The sequence below is a fragment of the Gekko japonicus genome, unplaced genomic scaffold (assembly GCF_001447785.1).
Source record: "Gekko japonicus isolate JY-2015 unplaced genomic scaffold, Gekko_japonicus_V1.1 scaffold284, whole genome shotgun sequence".
In the NCBI taxonomy this organism is placed as follows: Eukaryota; Metazoa; Chordata; class Lepidosauria; order Squamata; family Gekkonidae; genus Gekko; species Gekko japonicus.
Genome location: NW_015172012.1, coordinates 75,050 through 95,570, shown reverse-complemented (window position 1 = coordinate 95,570; position 20,521 = coordinate 75,050). Strand labels below are relative to the sequence as shown.

At 43.0% G+C, this 20,521-nt stretch overlaps 1 protein-coding gene across 1 annotated transcript in view; it reads left to right on the top strand.

Annotated features, from left to right (window-relative positions):
• LOC107118035 (chromosome unknown open reading frame, human C1orf168) overlaps nucleotides 1-20,521 on the top strand; it is a 67,687-nt gene that overhangs the window by 23,573 nt on the left and 23,593 nt on the right. The window contains exons 5-11 of the mRNA XM_015420262.1: nucleotides 4,073-4,173; nucleotides 4,872-4,903; nucleotides 6,549-6,574; nucleotides 10,056-10,140; nucleotides 11,637-11,757; nucleotides 14,725-14,848; nucleotides 14,969-15,009. Coding sequence (XP_015275748.1) covers nucleotides 4,073-4,173; nucleotides 4,872-4,903; nucleotides 6,549-6,574; nucleotides 10,056-10,140; nucleotides 11,637-11,757; nucleotides 14,725-14,848; nucleotides 14,969-15,009 — 530 coding nt within the window. The remainder of the gene's footprint in view (nucleotides 1-4,072; nucleotides 4,174-4,871; nucleotides 4,904-6,548; nucleotides 6,575-10,055; nucleotides 10,141-11,636; nucleotides 11,758-14,724; nucleotides 14,849-14,968; nucleotides 15,010-20,521) is intronic.

The window sequence follows — 20,521 nt, the reverse complement described above, 5'->3', positions numbered from 1 at the left end:
ATCAGTTCACCTGAAGAAAATGGCATCTTCGGATGGGGGATCATTGTATCCTATTGATGTCCCTCCCCTCCCCAAACCCCACCTTCCTCAGGTTCCACCCCCCCAAAAAAAAATCTTCACATCTGGCAAGCTTAACCCCATGTGTGGGGATTGAGAAGAATAAACAGTTCATGTCTGAATGTCACAGGGACCACTTCCCCTATCTGTGTTCTCTGTTGGGGGAACTGGTAAGCCAAAAATTGGTGGCTTCAGCCCAGAGTCCTGTTTCCAGCAGTCACTTGATGCAGGAAATGGTGTTTTTGAGCAAATTAGGAATGTATTGGCCTTACTAGTAAGTAACACCACCATCTCTTAACCACACAAACTCTTCCATGATGATGTGTGATTAGGAAACAGAACTTGTAGGTAAAAGATACAAACTCCTAGGAAGCTTGAATATCTGACCGCTATCTACTTCTTCAAAAATTAATTGCTTGCTGTACTTGAAACTTTGGGGACAGGTTGTTTTCATAAGTGATACTAAAAGATGCAGACATCTGTCAAAAGCAACCTTTCTCATGAAACTTTTTACCCCCTTTGATACTACAAAACTACAGATCCAATTCTGCTTCACTTCCTTTTGTATCTCACTGGCACTCTTTTGTTTAGCCTGCAGTTAATATAGCATGAGGGTGTGTGTGTGTGTGTGTGTGTGTATGTGTTAGTGTGCTGCTCTTTCTTTTCTCCAAAGAAGCTTGCTCAGCTCCCACACAATATTTTTCCCATCCTTTCATTCTCAGTGGTTTGACATTCTGAAGTTATGCACTGTTTCTGTAAACACTCTGGGCTAGTTTAATCCGCAGGTGCTGAGAGCTGGCTTTTATTGTTATCGCTGCCTGACAGCAGATGAGTTTTGGAGTTCCTGTTTGCTAATGTTTATGCAGCAAGCACAGGTTTAAGCTACATAAGCTGTTGTCTGGTGGTCTCTGTTTAGACAGCCTTTTGAGAATGGCTTGTGTTTTGGCTCTGTGTGAGAGTGCTTAATTGGATATCTGGTAATGTGGTAAAGCTGATAAATGTGTCCTTGTAAATTAAGACTATTCATATAAATTTGGGAAGATGTGCAAGCTGATGAGTGAGCTAGGACAAACTGTAAAAAAAATCTCTGGTAGTTTTGCTGAGGCAAGAGGGATCAACTTACTTTGCAGAATTAAGGATCAAACTGAATTGCATTTGAAGGAAAAAGGAAAATCCAGAACCTGATTATACTCAGGAGTCATTTTAGTGTTTGGCTGCTGGTCAGTTTTCCCAGAAGCATGTAATTACTTTTTTCTGACTTAATTAAGGGTTAATGTATGCACCAGGCATGAAAACAGCAGCACCACTTAAAAAAACACATACAAAAAACCAACTTTGCAAGTATTAGAAGACAGGCAGTTATCCTTGAGACTTGGCTAAATACTCTAGTCTCCTGCTCTCTCTGGATTTCCCTGGTAGCTCACTAGTACTAGTGTGGGTATGCAGGTCCTCTGATAAACTGGTTGAGCCACATGCTTGGGGATCTATAGATGACAAGTTTGTTTTGGCTTCTGTCAAATCCTGATGTTGAAATGATTTGTGGAGTGACCAGTCAGCCAGATGCATTTCTGGCTTAGTGAAGTAACAGAGGGTAGAATGTCTTTGTCCCTTTCAGGGATACTCCCCCCCAACCCCCCCTGTTGTTGCTGCTAAATTAAATTTCCTTGGCTTTTATTAATACTGTGTTAATGGATCACAATAAAAAGGATTTCTCTGCATGTTTTCTGAAAGAATATTCATTTTTTAAAATTATATCGTACTAGGTAGTATACAAATTCTTTTGACAACCAAACTGGTTGCAAGAAGATGCAAAGTGGAGCACCATAAGGTTGTCTTAGTACTAGAGAAGTAGTACTGCATCATGGCTAAGAGCCCAAGACTACTTCTGCATAGAGATTTTGCCCCTCATGGCCAGTTGGATACTCTGGCTTCTGGGGGGAGCTTCCACATGATGCAGTGCTCCTTTGCAGTATGGCTCCCATAGCCCCCCTCTTTGAGCCAGAGGTTTTTTTGCTCCTGTTCAAAGGGGAAACTGTGGGATAGCTGCAGTGCAGTGCACATAACAATCCTATGCATTCACTGAATGTGTAGAGAGGGAGAGCAGGAGCAAATACACAAGCCCTGCCTCTGTGCAGTCACTTCTGTGCATTCAGGAAGGGAAAGTTTACATGGCCACTTCCTCTGTGTGGTTGCCCCTACAAATAACTAGTGTGTAGGCAGGTGGAAGAACCAGTACATGTGCTCCCAACTCTCGCGCCCCACATGTTCAACGAACTCGTGGGGCTGTCACGTATACCAGGCTACAGAGTCCATGGAGATGCACTTTCCACAGCCAGTCTGTGGAGGGAGTGTAGCTCTCCCTTCAAAATGAAGAGAACTTCTGCATTCTCCCCCCTTGAATCTGTTTAATGGGCTTCTCCCCCAGCAGTTGTATTCTAAGCAGTTCATCTGGGAAACAGATTGCCAGGCTATGGCGGTGGGATGTGGTGGGGGTTGCATGATTATTGGCACTTCTATGACACTGCATGCCTCCACCATGCTCACCACTGTTTTCCTGCACTGGTGGAAGCAACTTGAGGTATAAACAAAGAATTATGGTTTAAATCTCCTCATGGCCATCAATTCAATACAAGGACTTAAGAAGATGTAACCCTCCAGCCTTACTTTCCAGTCTGCAATACTTGGGTGATAATTTAAGGATACAGTGTTGTGTTGTAATAAGGATTCCAGATGTAATGTATGTGAAGCAGTTTTGTCTCTCTGAGGACTATATGAGCAGAAAGTCCTTCTCATATGTTATATTATACTATGGTGCTCTCAGAAATCCTTGAGTTTTCCTTGTAGTTTAAGGTGCATTGGTAGGAAGATCTAAAGATAGAAGCCAAGAGCAAAATTTCCAAGAGAGTGATTAGAGATGGGCATGAACCAGCTCATGAACTAAAGTTTGTGATTAATTTTGGCTGGTTCGTGGTTTGCGAAGTGAAGTTCATGACAGGTCAACCAGATTGAACTTTCAAGTTGTTCGTGGTGGTTCATGAATGGATACATTTCTAGATAGACTGTCTCTGCTCAATCTAAATGTTTACAAAACTTCAAAGAAACGGGAGGGGGCAGAACTTGGAGGGTATTGAGGAGGATTCAGAGGAGGTCCCCTGTGACTTTGATGTATAGAATGGCTCCTGTGCAAGCTAGAGACACCAAACTGACAGGGGATCTCTAGCTGACTCTGGCTCTATCTGCCCCTCTACCAGCTGACTCTCTTCTACCTGCACTTTCCTGGGGCACCTTTTTGGGGGGGGCGTAATTCAGACCCTGTAAATCCAATCCTCACCAAACTTGGAGGGCAGGCAGAGGAGAGTCAGCTAGAGATCCCCTGCAAGTCTGGTGAGGTTCATGACCCAGGGACCCCTGGGTCACAAACCTCATGAACTGAACCATTTTGATTGGCGGCTAAAAGTTTGTGACAGTTTGTGAACCAGGCAACCCATGAACCAAACTGCATTTTCCCAGTTTGTGCCCATCCCTAATAGTGATTCAGAGCCAAAACTGACAGACGGTGGCTGCATTCAGAGGTCATAACAGAGCTTTTCTCATGAATGCAGGTTGCCATGTATGCAGACTCTATCACTCCTTTCTTGACTGTGACTGAAAACGTCCTGGCTTGGCTAGCCCTTGAAAATTGACCTTGAGATCCAAGTATGGATGATATTTCCCTACTCATCCCACCACAGTCCCAGGAATTCTAAACCTTGTTTTAATCCCAGTTTAAGATACTGGATCATGGGGAACTGACAAATTCCAATTTTCCCAGATACCTGCATGAGGGTGTCACCACAACAAGCTGTGTTCTGTGCCCATCACAGGCAAACATCTCTCTCCCCTGATATCTGAATGCAACCCAAGAATGCATCACGTCATGTTCTGTACTGGCCATTTTTCTTTTGAAAAGTGTTTCTTGCTTCATTATTCTATGGTATTTTTAACCAATGATATCTGCTTACCTCATTCTTCTTAGTCCTGAAACTGGGGAAGAGAATAGTTATGAAGAAACAGTATCTTACCTGAAACAGCCAGAAAATTCCTCTTGCTCAAATGTTGCTCAAGAAACTACTCATTGTAAGTCTTATCAGTTGTTTGGTATATGCATGCTTATGGAACATGTTGTCAGGTTTGCAGCAACTCCATAGTTAATTAGTTTGTAACATGGATGAGTCCAGTGTTGGAGAGAGAGATCTGAAAGTACTTAACAAGAAAATTCAACATTACTATTCAGGGATAGAAAAAGTATGTGAAGTCAAGGGAGCATTTCTATCCTGCTAGAAATATCTTAAGACTTAAACTTGTGTCTGGTTCTTCATTGCAGAGTATGGGATTCTTTATCTCTTCTTTGTAGTAACTGTTGCCAGGGTTCTTGATCTTTTTCTTATTGCCATTCAACCCATCCTTTTATCGCTTTTTATCTTAGCTGTTCGCTGGGGAGTGCATTCTACAGGATGTTCCTTAAGTAACATTGTAGGCCTCCACTTATGAGGTCTGGGATACAGATGGCAATTGTATGCAAATATTGCCTATAGTTATGAATGTGTACTGGCCCATTTAAACAGCCTCTGTGTGTGTGTGTTTAAATATACATCCTCTTACTTTCATGTAATAGTGTTATTAATGAAAAGGCTACATAGTCTAAAGAAGCCCTGGTGGAGAATGTAGGCTAAACTAGCATTAACTGAAATGCCAAATTATTAGTGGTAATGACTGTATTATAATGGAAATGAACTGAATAAAAATATGCTAACTGTTGACCATTTTTATTCTAGCTTCCAAGCTGGGAAAAGTGGAAGTTATCAAGGTATTTTATTTCCTTTGTTCATGAATACTAGGCCTGAATCATACAGTATTCATCATGCTGTGGTACATGCAAGCTTGAGCTGTTGATGGCGGTGGGAGATATTGGCATCAATTGGCAAAGAGTGTGTGATTTTCACCAGTTACGTACTCCCTTATGTTACAGACCCCAGTTCACCCCATGCTGTTCGTGGGACCCACCACTCCCTAGAGACAGGATTTTAGGCAACAGAACAAATTGCAATGGTATGAAGAAAAGTTCAGTTCCATGAGCACTAGTCCATTTACACTAGTTAAGCTCTAGTACATCATTCACAACCAGTTGCCTTATCAATTTAAATTTCCATTCACTGCAGAGGATTGTAGAGTGCTGTTCAGTCTGATGTTATGCATTTTGCTTGGAAGTAAGCACCATGGACTTCAATTGAATTTACTCTTATATATGCTTCCATAAGATTGCATCCTAAGTTTGTTAGGAATTGGTTACCTTACTTCATTAGGTCTTTTGAAGGTTTATACCTGTTGGAACTGGAGTTGATGTGCTGAGTCATACTATTGTAATAACATGCAAACTGTGCCCAGTTGTCCTTGGCTTCCTCTACCTACCCAGTGGATAAATCTCTACAGCTGAGTGGGCTGCTGGTAAGACTGGACAGCATTCCTGAAGGTCATGAGTTCATGTTGCTGCTAAGCCAGTCTCCTTGTCTCATGCAACTTAAATCTATATTGCTGATCTTCCACACAGCAAGTTTGCCCTTAGATGGTTGGGGGGGGGGGGTTAAACAAACTGCATAAGTCTCAAGGGCATTTCCACTAAGTCCATCACTGTGTTCTCAGATGCTGAATACAAGGATGGGTGGATGGGGGCTGAAGTACTCAGCATGTACAGAAGCACTGAATCAGTGAGCCAAAACCACATAACAAGGGCTATCTCAAAGTGTTCTGAGAAAATAATCTGATGGTCCCACCATTGTAATAGGGAAGATGTCAGTAACAAGAAAGTGTACAAGAATCTTGTATGCACAGTAAAAAGCTGATTCTTAGCACTGAATGGATAACAGATGTTGCCAACTTACCTGAAGTAGGGTTTTTCTTCCTTTATTCCCCTTATTCCCCTTTATATGAGATATTCAATGCTGCCAGTCATCTGTTCACATGGGGAATGTCCATGAAGCAGCATGCCCAGATCTGTGTTTCAGTACCAAAGTGTGCAACCAGAATGCAAATTTTGGCAACTGCATATTTTTATTCACAAAATAAGGAAGACGAGTGAAGAATTTAAACTCCACGTGAAATGTCTTATTAGTTAAACTTTTAAAATGACTCAGACATCTGGCAATGAATGTGCACACAAAAGAAAAATAGTGGCCAAGAGCCCAAAGACAATGTGCACATGGGGAATCTCTCTCCTGGCCCTCAGCTGTGGACTGTCAGACTAGGACTGATGCCGGAAGGAGAAACTGACCCTCCCCTTTCCCATGGAAGCATCTTACACAGATTGTCTCTTCCGCTCCTGTCCTTCAGTTTCACATTTGATGACATGAAACATGCTTCTATTTTACTGTAAGACAACAATACGACACTGTTTTCAATTTGAATTGAGCCTGAGTGTGTGATAACGGAAGCTGTCTTCTCTGTTTTATGCACAGAATCATTTTCTCACTGCCACACATAGGTAAGTTTTCCCGGGTTTCACCCTGATATTTCATAGTAAAATATTAGAGCAATGGGATTTTTGTACTTAAAGTAAAGCTGACTGAAGATGTATCAACTGTGTACGGACTTAGAATGGTGAGGTGGAAGTAAATTTCTTTTTAAAAATTCTTGTTCCTTCTGGAAAGGTAGTATAGATGGTCATGCAACACTTAAACTATCCTTCATGTCTCATTAGCGATCCTTAGCGTCTTTTGGGGTTTTTTCAAGAGTTGTGGTTTTACATGATAGCACCATTCACTCCAGGCATCATGCAAACTGATGATGGTAACCAGAATCTGTTTGTCTTGTGCAAAATTAACAATAGTTAATCCAGATCAGGGTATGGATAGAATTTATTAGTTTACTTTATAACCCACTTTTCTTATGGAGAGTCAAGGTCGATTAGATGGTATACAACAAAACAGGTCTGGTTCAGGCTGGGAAACACTTTGGGTATTCTACCTATGCCACCTTGGTTTCTATGATTATAGATAAGTGGGGTATACTCCAATGCTCCCTCTAAACTGTGGAGTCTTGTGAGCAAAAATTCTACTTTGTGACCTACTGGCTTTGTACCAGAGCCATCCTTCCCGAGTTTGTACCAGAGCCATCCTTCCCGAGTTTGTACCAGAGCCATCCTTCCCGAGTTTGTACCAGAGCCATCCTTCCCGAGTTTGTACCAGAGCCATCCTTCCCGAGTTTGTACCAGAGCCATCCTTCCCGAGTTTGTACCAGAGCCATCCTTCCCGAGTTTGTACCAGAGCCATCCTTCCCGAGTTTGTACCAGAGCCATCCTTCCCAAGCTAAGACAAAAATGTGTGAGCCGAAGGCTAAAAAACTGTAAACTAGCTCACACTAACTGGTATACTCTAAATTTATATTGATTTACTTGTCCATAATAGGGGTATCCTTCCTTCTATCTGACTGAAAATTGGTGGGAAGGTTCCCTTGGGTCAAGAGTACAATCTCTAGAATTTTATTCCAGGGGAGGGGGGGATCACAGCCGAAATTTTAAAAAGTGCTTGATCTCCTATTCAAATAAATGGGTGATTTACAATTGCTGAAATTTGGTGGGTTGTGGCCTGTGACATCAGGTACTACTTGTTTTACTCTTTGGGATATGGCTTCTACAAGTGACATCCGGTACTACTTGTTTTACTCTGGCCACATGACCACGGAGAAGTCTTTGGACAGTGCCGGCTCTTCAGCTTGGAAACAGAGATGAGCAGCGCCCCCTAGAGTTGGATTCAACTGGCTTTCGAGCAAGGGAAACCTTTACCTTTACTTTACCATTGCTGAGGAAGCTGATATGTAAAAACATCCTCACTGAGCACCTCATAAAATCCGGTGACATGATGGAGGCAGATCAAAAGCATGATAAATTAGATAATGCCAGTTTTTAAAACTTGGAATAGATTTTGCCCTCATTCAGTCAAAAAACTAGTTCATCCACTATGAAACTGAAGTTCTATGAGAAATTAAAACAAAGTTAGTGAAAACCCAATGGCTAAACAGGATAAAGAAATTCCATAAAAGATGTAGTGCTCTAAAGTAAGTTTGTGGCAAGGCCTATAGCCAGCTGTTGCTTTATAGTGATGGTCTATTTTAGCAATCCTGATCACAAAGGAGAAAGAATGAAGCAAAGGCCAGCATGTAATTGACCCAAGTGATGAATTCTTCAGGCTTCTGTTTTCATTGATGATAGAGATGTTTCAAAAAATCACTCAGAACATTCTTGCCTAAATTTACTGCACCTAATTCTGTTATTGAGGCATTGGAAAAAAGTTTTAATGGGAAACAAATTCCAACTATGACTTCCCCCCACATAACTGTGAGAAATTCTAAGCGATAGTGCTCCTCTATAGCAAATTTCAGCCAGATACAAGGAAGGATGCCTTTTTAATTTAAATATAATGTACAGGCAATTAAAATTCTTGTTTGCGAAGTACAAAGGGACATGAAAACTTTGGTGTGGGAATGACTTTTTCCTCCTCTTCTGGGATCTTTGTGTGTGTATTTCCCCACAAAAGTAGAATGTGCAGGTACATGGAGCGAAACTCTGTTCTCCCCAACTTACCTCAATATACAATTTCAGTGTTTTCTTTCCAGTCTGTTCTTCTCTCTCTCTCTCTCTCTCTCTCTCTCTCTCTCTCTCTCTCTCTCTCTCTCTCTCACACACACACACACACACACACACACACACACACTGTAGCCTCAGTGCTATGGCTGCTTTTAAATACATTTAAAGATGATGTGAGCTCAGAAATTTGATCCTCACCGACTTGTCTGGGAGGCCTCAAATCCAATGTCACAGGTCTGTTCTAAGCTGCTTGATTTATTGGCCATACCTTTCATGGGAAGGGGGATGGACATTTGCCTCTGGCCTCCTCCCCTGTAGCCTACCTGTTTACCTTTGAGAAAGCTGTCAGAAGTGAGATAGGTTTGTAGGTATGAGACTTCCTTTCCTTAATTGGCCAGTCAGGTTCTGCCGCCATACTCCTCTGCTATCCAACATTTTCTACAAGTGTTGAAACTGTAGTGATGCCCAACGTATGTCTCCCCATACACAGCCCCCTAAGCATATTTTATGGTGAGCAATAAGATACTGTGCAAGAAACAGTAGAAAACAGACCACCTGGTCTAGAAAGCTCTCAACACTAACATACTGGGTGATCTTAAAAATATCAATAAACAAATTAAGAAAAAGAAGGCCTACACAGAACAACATAACAGATACACAGCTCCTTTTCATTCCCGAGTCCTTTTTAGATCCTCCTGCTATCCTGAGATTCTGTGTTTTGGGTTTTCATCATATAAATGTATAACTATTTATTTATTTATTTATTTTTGAGATTTCTATGCCGCCCTACCCAATGGCTCAGGGCGGCTAACAACAAGTTTAAAAATTAAGTGCAATAAAACACTGTTACACATATAGTAAAATCTGGTGCTACAAAAGCCTACATAGAAATACACAAAACACAGCAACCCACATTTAGCAGCTAGTATTCTTAAAGGCGAGAGCGCCAGGAGCAGTATTTCACAGCACAGTCGGGCAACGTCTGCTCCCCAAGATGTGATAGATGGATAATATCATTGCGGTGGTGGTATAGCTACGGCGGTGGCTCCTACCCAAAGGCCTGGTGGAAGAGCTCCGTCTTGCAGGCCCTGCGGAACTGCATGAGGTCCCACAGGGCCCGGATCTCCTCCGGGAGCTCATTCCACCAGGCAGGAGCCGCCACCGAAAACGCCCTAGATCTAGTGTGGGCCAGCCTCGCACCTCGGGGGCCTGGAACTTCAAGGCGATGAAGGTTCCCCGATCGCAGTGCTCTTGAGGGAACATAACTATTAGATTTAATATTGTTGGAGGTAAACTGGTGTGGTCTTCTTCCAAAACTCTCTAGAGAAATAGTCATTGCATTATCTGTGGAATGACATTTTGTTATCTGGTAACACTTCAGCACTGAAGCAGATGATGAACTAGAGCGAAGAGTACTCCGTAATAATGAGTCATCAAAACAAAAAGCAGCTGAAGAGAGATTCAAGGTACGTTTAGATAAAGAAATACAGTACGGTAAAAACCAGGAACTATACAATGATTCCCATTTTTAGTTTTCAAAATACATCTGTATTTCACACATGGGAGTTTAGCATTTTCTTTCTTCAGCTAGCACAGGAAGCACTATTGGAGAGGAGAAGGACGAGGTTCCCACAACTTTTCACGGTCTCTTAATGTTCTTCAATATTCAGCACAGCAAAAGTCCTCCCCTCTCCACAACAACTTATCAGGTCTTCTTTAAGCCCACAGATAAACAGTTGGTCTCCTCCTGAGGTTAGAAGTGACAGATTCTGGTTTGGGCATGTATCTCTTTCTCCTGGGGAGGAAAATCAGCTTTATGACTGTTGCTGCCATCCTTAATCTGAACTGGATGCTCAGTTTGAAGAATACAGCCTCTCATGACCCATTTCTCTAACAGCTGAACTATAATTTGGAAAACAGTCCCTCCTCCTGAAGGTGCTTTTAGGACTAGTATAAAACATTTCAGTGGATTTTCATCAAATTATTTTCTGTATTTCGCCTATCATCCCTCTTCTAAGAGTGAGTTCTAAGGGATGAAATATTTTTGATCTCCTCATACTGGAGACATTTCCTGCTCTCCTGAGCAGTTCTATGATAATGTGCAAATTGTACGGATAATCAAGGCATGTTTTGAAATCTGCTGATTTATTTCCAGGCACATTTCAAAATGCTGGTTCTTGCCTACAGAGTTCTAATGAGTCTGGTGTGGATCCTATGATGCCAGATTGCCAGTCTGTTGGTGCAGCAGCTCCTCTCATAGAGCAGCTTTTTTGCTTGCAGAGGAGAGTGGGTGATTCTTGCTCATCCTTCCCCCTTTCTTTCAGGCCCAAGGTCCACGGAGCATAAGGGGGGGGGGGCAAAAAAGGGTGCAGTGAGGTGGAGAGGTGGGGAAAATGCATTCCTATAGTGTAACTTTCTCCTTTACACTGCTTAGGACCCTGGCCTATATCTAAAGGGCTACCTTCTTGTCAGCTAAGATCTGCAAGTGAGGCTCTGGGTGTTCCCTGCTAAAGGGATATGGGTTAACATGACAGAAAGGACATTCACTTTGACTGTGGAACTCTCTTCTCCCCTCAGTTCACACGATGCTGAGCTTTCTGAATTTTTAGCTTCTTGTTTCTGAGGCAACAAGAGAGCCAGTTTGGTGTAGTGGTTAAGTGCGCGGACTCTAATCTGGGAGAACCGGGTTTGATTCCCCACTCCTCCGCCTGCACCTGGCTGGGGGGCCTTGGGCAAGCTGTAGTTCTGATAAGAGCTGTTCTTGAAAAAGAGCAGTTTCTGTCAGAGCTCTCTCAGCCCCACCTACCTCACAGGGTGTCTGTTGGGGAGGGGAAGGGAAAGGAGTTTGTAAACCGCTCTGAGACGCCTTTGGGTAGTGAAGGGCAGGGTATAAATCCAATCTCTTCTTCTTCTAAATAAATAAAATAGAAACTAATTTGAGTATCACAATGTTTTTGATCAGACTGGTGATGATGGAGATGTGAAAGAAGAAATGATTGAAAATTTTTTTGTTGGGAAGAACATGCTTCAAAAGGGAACAGCACAAAGTTTCGCAGAGCAGATCCTAGAAAAAGATAGAAATTGTAAGTATCTGTGGATGGATTTTTAATTTGCACTCCTTAGTGCTGAATTCAGTAAGCTTGCTTGCTTAAGAGCTCTTCCAGCCCTGCTAATGGATGTCTACTCAGAAATGAATTGCAGTTTGATTTGATCCCCATATAAGGCTACAATTGCTTCAGCACTTACAGTGCAATCATAAGTGGAGTTATACCTAGGGTTACCAGCCCCCAGGTCCCAGTGGGGGTTCGCCTGCGTTTGAGAGCTTTGATCCGCTGGCAGCCAGCTGGTTGATAGGGAAAACCCCACCCCCAAACAGGGACATTGCTGTGCGATGTCCCTGACACAATGACATCACCCAGAAATGATGTCATCGCATCCCTGATGTTGGGGGGGGGTGACGCTCTAGTTTTTGGGCAGATTCTACGGTTTTGAAGCCAAAAAACATAGAGTTTTGCCCCAAAACTAGAGTGTTACCCCCCGACACCAGCAATGGAATGGCATCACTTCCAGGTGACAACATCGCGCCACAGCAGAAGTTCCCAGAAAGGACCCGGGAGCCCCCCGCTGGCCGCCAGGTAGGACCTGGCAACCCAACCTATACTCATTGACTGAAGCAGAACTAGAAGGGTTTAATTCTGTTTAGGGTTGCACTTTTAATCCGTCTCTCCCTTGTAACAAACCACAGATAATGGAGGGAGGTGTTTTTGTCTTAATTTCCTACCTTAACTTTTGATTTAGGTATGCTATTGTGAAAGCTGGTCCAGCTGAAGTGCAGCATTGAAGAGATAGTTTTACAAAGCAGGACATCATGGGTCAGATCAGACCTCTGCCCTGACTTGGTTAAGGGGACTTAGGTGGACCACACTCCCCTTAAGCCTCAGCCCCCCACTACCATATGGACATAATAACTGCGACCTTCCTTAAGTTACATTGTAATTGTTAAGACAGCCTCGTAGGTCAAGATGTCACTATTTCCTGGGTTCTGAGTATTCAGCTTGTGGCTCATGCTTGCACTCCACACAGAAGAGCACTCAACCCCACTTTCTTCTTCTGTAGATTGAACCTCAAGAAAAATCTTTCCTGCCTGCAGGTGGTAGGGCAGGTGTTTGCCACAGTAGCTTACCAGTGGGTGGGCATGTGGCGAGAGAGTCTTTCTTCCCCTGTGGTACCTTACCTTGCTTCGTTCCCCCCATATGTGGAGTATGGAGAAAACAAACGTTTGCAAGAACATCGTGATCTATCGAGTAAAAATGGCAGGTTCAAGAGCCATATGAAGAGGCATTCCCTCCCCCAACATGAGAAAAGGAAGGGAAATGACTCTCTTTTTAAAGACGGTGTCTGTTGTGTAACAATTAATTAATAATTATCGTATGGCATTGTGTGTAGAATAGCCAGGAGATCCTAAGATTGTCTGACAGCCAGACGTTCTAGCTCTTTAGCGTTATGCACCACTAGGAGCTGCGGTGGCTCAAGTGGTTAAGACGCTGAACTGCAGGCTGTGGATGGTCAGTAGTTCAGCAGTTCAAGACCCGGGTGCCGCAAGACGGGGTGAGCTCCCGTCTCTAGTTCCAGCTCCTGCCAACCTAGTAGTTCGAAAGCAAGAAATTGCAAGTAGATAAATAGGTACCACTTCGGTGGGAAGGTAACAGCGTTCCGTGCGCCTTGGTGTTTAGTCATGCCGGCCACATGACCACGGAAACGTCTTCGGACAGCGCTGGCTCTTCGGCTTTGAAACGGAGATGAGCACCGCAACCCTAAAGTCGGATTCGACTGGCTTTCGAGCAAGGGAACCTTTACCTTTACCTTTACCACTAGGTGGTGAGCTAGAGTTGTTTTTAAGGCCAGAGGCATTTCAGAGGTGGTTTGCTATTGCCAGCCTCTGAGTCATGACTGTGGTATTCCTTGGAGGTCACCCTTCCAAATACTAGCCAAGGCCGACCCTGCTCCTTCAGAACTCCTTCACTTTCACTATGAGTTGTATATATTCCATGTGCCTTCAATTGTGTTCCTATTATTGCTACTTTTTGAGGTCCTACCCAAGGCTACTGGGCTGGATCCAGACTAAGTTTTCCAGTGGCAGAATGGAAGTTCTCTGACCCCCCCCCCTCCACTGCAGCCCACTGATCCCTACAAAATGCTACTCCTGGGGGATAGGGAATACTCCTAGGAGACCTGTAGAAAAATCATGAGGGTAAATCTGCAACAGAAAGGGGAATCAGTAGTGTTCCAAGCTCTGCCTTGGGGGTGAAAGTGAAGGAAGATGTGATGCTCTAGGCTCCCTTACCCAGACTTTGTGGTCTTTTGCAATATAGATTAGTGGAAATTCTGAGAGCATTGCTATGTGAAAGCTATTTTTTCTCTTTCTCCTCAGTACTTCACAGGTGGGAAGTTGGGGTTGTGGATGGCCTGGAAATCAGAGGAAATTGCCAATTTAATCTGGATCCAGCCCACTGAACATAGAGCTGTATATGCTTAAAGAACTGAAAAGGAAGTTATGACCTTGCCCACCCAGAAATTCCAGGAGGCATGTTTCTTCCCATCGCTTTAGCTTTATTTCTTCATGTCTAGAACTGCCCATTTGTGGCCAGTGTCTGTTTTATAAACTTCTATATATCTAGGAATAGATCTGCCATTGAAATTCAGATATGCCAGTTCTATTCCATAAGTGTCCAGGAACAGGCTATTGAACCCACATACTTTTATGCTTGAGACCTTTTCGGAAGAAGGGAAGCTGGAGAGGACATGTTCTACCTGTGCCAAGCTCATCTAATGTGGCAAGTCAGTCTAATAGACTTCAGCTAGTGCACCACTAAAGACCGCCCAGCGAAAAACACTGTTGGCAGTTTTAAGAAGGCAAGCATAGGGAAACTGACACTCCAGAAGGCTTTTACAAAACAAATGCAAACTACAGGAATTTTAACATACATTATTTTAGACATTTGTCCATTGTGTATATTAGGCAGAGATTGTAAACATGAGCTCTTCTGCAGTTTCAGATGGGTATGTGTGCCTGGAAGCTTTGAAAGTCAATGAAGAACAAGCAGCTCCAGATCCCAGATCAGCGCAAGCTCTGGAGGAACTGTACGATGATGTAGAAGGATTAGAGAGAGAGTTGTGAGTAAGCTACATATAAGAAGTCTTCATCTGTAGATTTAACCTTGTCAGAAACTGAAATATCTCTGAAAATATGACATGTGTATTCACATGAACAATCTAAAATTGTTTGTGTTGCAGTCAAGCCTCTGATAACTTCAGCCCATTCACGCTCAACAGAGGTAAGTGTGAAAGTAATGTAATGCTTTACAAAAGCCTCTTTAAAAATATTCAAAAGTGCAAGTTATCTTGTGTCTGAGACAGGCCCGTAGCTACAGTGGGGCATTCCGGGGCCTGGCCCCCTGACTTCCATCCAGCCCCCCTGGCTCTCTGGGCCACCCAGGAGACCACCAACTCTCTGAGCCACCCAGAGGAGTCCCCACTGCCTCCCCTTCCCCAAGCATGGCTTGCTTTGCCATATAGGCAGGCAGAGTGTGAATGCTGCAAAAGTGAATCTTTAACATTTGTATTTTATTTTGTGACGTCAGTGCCCCCTGACTTATTTAAAGGCCCCCTGAAGTATAAAATCCTGGCTACAGGCCTGATCTGAGACCTGTACAAAGCCTGCCTAGCCATTCTTGCAACAGGTCAAACCTCTGCCAATGAATACGCTGCCTGAATTATACAAATGACTGAGTCTGGGACAATGGATACAGTGTCAAGCCTCAATTGCTTTGCCGTGGCTATTGATATACATTTCCCTATAGCTCAAAGCATTTCACAACTTCACTTATAGTATGTGGGGAAACACAAATGTCGTGTTGTCTCTGCCCTAAGCCTCATGGGCTCCCCTGAGCTGCTATTTTTATATTCTGTCCATTAATTCCCAACCTTTTCTGCAGGAGAACTAAATGAATTTCTCCTTTGAAAGCTGATATAGTGAAGGGCATCCTGGTCCAAATCTTGCTTTAACCATGCACTAAACTGAGAGGTTTCAGGGGAAACTCTCTCATTAGCATAGCCGCTCCCCCAATCTGTAATATGGGGGTGCTGTTTCTAACTTCCCTTCTAGTATTGTTGTAATGTTTACTGACAATATCCACAGAGCATATTTACAGACTGCTTCCCTCAAGTATTTTAACGCTTTCCAGAGACCTTTGTCAATGTATTCCTTGTTCCAAGACTTGCCTGCAAACAGAAGTTTACTCTAGTTTGGCATACAAACCAGATGGTTATTATTTTTAGAAGCATCTGCATGACTTTGCCCCATAATCACCCACTTTCCAACTTTCCATCTTTTTTTCCACTTCACTATGATCTTTAGCAAACAAGTATGGAAATTTTTTTGTTGAAAGATCACTTTCAAAGATTGTTTGTATGCCATATGGATGGAAGGTCATATTCCCGCAGTTCTCCCCCACCACCACCGCCCCAATATTCCCACTATTGTCTGCCATCTACTCCAATACCAGAAGGCTTTTGTAAAAAAACAAGAACGGCATACTGTAGCATTACAAAGTTCTATCTAATCCTCTGGATTCCCAGGTTTCTTTAAAAACAAAAAAAGTGTAACCCTCTGTCCCTGTACATTGCTGATATATGCCCTTCCCCTTATCTCTGTAATGAAGAGGCTAGAGTATTTTAAAAATGAAATTTAGAGGACCAGCTGATTGTTATAACTCTGTAGCTATTTAAAACAAGCAAGTAAGCAAGCAAAAAAACAAACCACCAAGTGGCCCAGGGGGTGGATGGCAGCCATGGGGGGTCTGATGCAGTGCAAAAGCTACAGAGTATCACTGCCGTGTGGAAGGAGCCTAGAAACCTTGCCTCCTCCCTTCTTCTGTACTACATCTGCAACACCAGCCTTGTAGCCTCTTGACAACTCATTAGTTTATAGCTAATCGAATAAATGGGAATTGCTTTTTAATCAGTTTTCTAATGGAAAAGGATACATTCCTCTACAAATTAGGAATAGAAGGTACATTTTTGTATGGGGTTGCTTTTGGCAGGTCTTCTGAGCCTGAGGCATGTTCTCTTTGATAAGGTGCACAGTGCTTTCTGCCTGGACGCTTTGGCCCCCCCACCTTCTTTCTGAATCTGGCTTCAGGCTTGTTGAATGGCATGTGGGCTTCTTGTGTGTTCCCCTCCCCTTAAGCTACTTACACTCCTTTCTTTGAAGTAACCACTGTTGAAATTGCCAGGCTATCAAACAGATATTGCCAGGGGGCTATAATCATACTGTCAAAGAAAAAATGGCCCTCTTATGAGAAACTGATTAGCCCGCAATAATACTTAATAGTGGCAATTCAGTGTGTGATGGCTGAAGCCCTGGTAATCCCCATTTTAATGTAATTTAATGTTAACATTTCATTGCAAGAACAGTGATAGTTTTTAATCTGCTCTTCTGGCTCAGTTATTTTATAGACTTTTGTCCTAAGAATATACGAATTGTTCAATATTAGAAAACCTTGTTAAAATAATTTGATATTTTAAAGAAACCTGTTAAAAGTACCATACAGGCATAGCTCGTTTAACATGTCCACATGAAAAGCTTTATAGCTTTGACTAATTTGAAACTTATTGACCTTCCAATGGCTCCTTACTTTTATTTGTAATAATCTTGTAGTTATTTCTCCTTGCAAGAGGCTGTTGGTTTCAAAACTATCTTTCTTTTCCTTTCCTGTCACACAACTTTTTAAGAATCCTGCCTTTCCCCTTTGCAAGGCCCCCAAAGCAGGCATTTTAAACTTACTAATGAATGTGAGAATATCAAATACTTTCAAACTTGAGACAGAAATACAGATTTAACTTGTCACAGTTTCCCCATCACCTCAATGGGTAGCCTACCATGTGATACACTACAGAAGGACTTCATTTTAAGGAAACACATCTGTATTTATGATTGTCAGAATGTGCTGACAACTTATAAAATGCATCGATAAAACAGTACAAAAGATACAATACATAAACTTTTATTTATTTATTTATTGTTTATATTTATATCCCGCCTTTCCAGATATCTGGCTCAAGGCAGCTAACAACATTAAAATGGCATAAACAACCAAGTTAAAACAATTAATAAATACCATACCAGTTAAAACAACACCAGTTGCAATTAACCCAAAAGAAATGGCGGTAATCCGAATCCCATCCAACGATAGGGGTAGCGTCCAGCAGAATCTCAGGCCCGAGGGTGTTCTAAAATTTCAGACCAGACGATGTTCCACGGCACACTCATCAGTGGCAGCCCCTAATTGAAAGCCTGGTGGAAGAGCTCCATTTTACAGGCCCTGCGGAACTGTAAAAGGTCCCGCGGGGCCCTGATGTTCCCTGGGAGCTCATTTCACCAGGTTGGGGCCGCCACTGAGAAAGCCCTGGTTATGGTGACATTCAGCCTGGCTTCTTTCAGACCAGGGAGGGTCAGGTGATGTTGCGACCCTGGCCACAGTGCTCTCTGGGGCACATATGGGGAGAGGCGGTCCCTCAAGTAGGCAGGCCCCTGACCATGTAGGGCTTTAAAGGATAGCACCAGCACCTTGAACCGAATCTGGTATGCTATAGGCAGCCAGTGCAGTGTCCTCAGCACAGGCTAGATGTGGTTTTAAAATATAAAATGATTAAAAGTCTATCCCAGTTAAAATCTCTCCACTGTCAAGCAGTATAGGATGCATGGATGGTGAAAACACAGCTGAAGCATAAATTGCTAGCTGCCTGGCAGATCACAATCACCCAAAGGCCACCTGAAAAAGAGTAGCCTTGCCTGCCCTGCAGAACCTAGAGACATCCTGCGAGGCACGCACCTCTTCAGGCAGCTGGTTCCACAGGACACGGGCCACTACTGAGAAGCCCTTGCACTTGTTGACACAAGGCGGGCAGTTTGTGGTCCAGGGACCTTCAATAAACTCCTAGTTGATGACTGGAGAAGATGGGGAGGATTATGCCAGGAGAGGCAGTCCCAAAGGTATGAAGTTCCTGGCCATTTAGGGCTTTAAAGGTAAGTACCAACACTTTGAATTGGCACCAGAAACTAATCGGGATCCAGTGCAGCTGCTGTAGGAGAGGTGTTATATGTGCTGACCGGTATATCCCTGGACCACTTGCAGTTTCTGAAGCGTCTTCGAAGGTAGTGCTGTGTAGTGTGTGTTACAGGTGACTGTTGCATGAATTATCATGGCAAGGTCCTCCCAGGACAGATAGGGGACCAGTTGATGGGCCCAGCATAGGTGGTAAAATGCACTTGTTTGTCCATGGAAAGCAAAGAACTGAGACACACCTCCAGACTCCTGACAGAGTCAACCATAGAAAATCTGACCCCGTCAAGGGTTGGTAGAAGTGGTTACCCCAGCGATTCAGGCTTTCCCAGCCCACATCTCTGTCCAGCTCTGTCTTAGGTGGATTTGGCTTCAACCAGCACTCACCTAGCCATTCTACCACTTCATCCAGGGAAGAGACTAAGACTGGGATTCCAGCCACTGGTCCCTCTTCAAGTTAGACGTAGAGCTGGGTGTCATCTGCGTATTGATTACACCCCACAAATACAACTGAAGGATATAATGTATTCATTCTGGTGGTATATTGTTGCACAGAAAACATTTTAGGTTCTCTGCAAAGATTTGTGTATGTAACGAGGACAATTTTGCCAATTCCCCCCTCTGTTGGCAGCTTCTTCTCATGCTGCCCTATCTCCTAGGAGCAGCATTTGGGGGGCTCTTCAGGCTGCAGTGGAAATGGGGAACTAGGAAGTCACTGTGGCTTAGTGGCAGAGCACCTGCTTGGCATGCAGTAGGTCCCAGTTTCAATTCCTGGCTTCTCCAGTTAAAAGGGGGTGGTAGGTAATCTGAAAGACCTCAGCCTGAGACCCTGGAGAGCCACTGCAAGTCTGAGTAGATAATACTGACTGTTATGGACCAAGGGTCTAATTCAGTGTAAGGCAGCTTCATATGTTCATATGTTCACCTCTGTGCATGGAAGTGTTAGATGGGATCTAGCCCTTTGAGTTATCCATAACATTCTGGAGATTAGTACTCCACATCTTAGAGTTTTGATGTTTTGATATTTGATTTACTGGTCACTCTAACAACATTAAAACTCATGTTGAGATTTCTGTTTTTTAAAAAAAGATAGTTAAATTTTGTTTTACTTAATGAATGTTAACTTTTTAAAAATATGCTTTTTTTTTAATCCCCTGAAGACAGAGTAGCTTTATTTATTTTTGTTACACCTACAAAACTACAGAAAATAAAAATGGGAAAGGGGAAAAAAATAAAAAACCCTGGGGTACAAGACAGCAAATAAAAAAGCCCACACTATGACTAAAAACCCAAGAAAGGAAGGTCATTAATAGTTAGTATTCAGTTAGTCATAAAAATAATAACTTTTCGTTTAAGTCAATGAATTCAAGAGTTAGTGAGTCCGTTTTAGTAATTGTCTATTTTCTTTTTTTGATGTGCACAAAGTCTCTTTCATCTTCTTCTTCAGTTGTGGGTCTTTAACTTCCAAAGAGTTACTTGGGTCCCCTTAGCTGCAAATCATATGCATCTCTGGCCGTGCCACCTTCTGCTCCTCCTGGGTCTCCGTCCATCTCTTCAAGAGTGTCTGCTTGGCCCCCTCCGTCTGGCTGTTCTTCCCTTTTCGATCCATGAAACTGCTTCAACCATTCTTCCGCTTTAAAAACCGAGTCAATTTTCTCCCTTTTGTCTTTATATTTAAACACCACACCCTCGGGGAAATTCCAGGAATACGAAATCTGGTTGA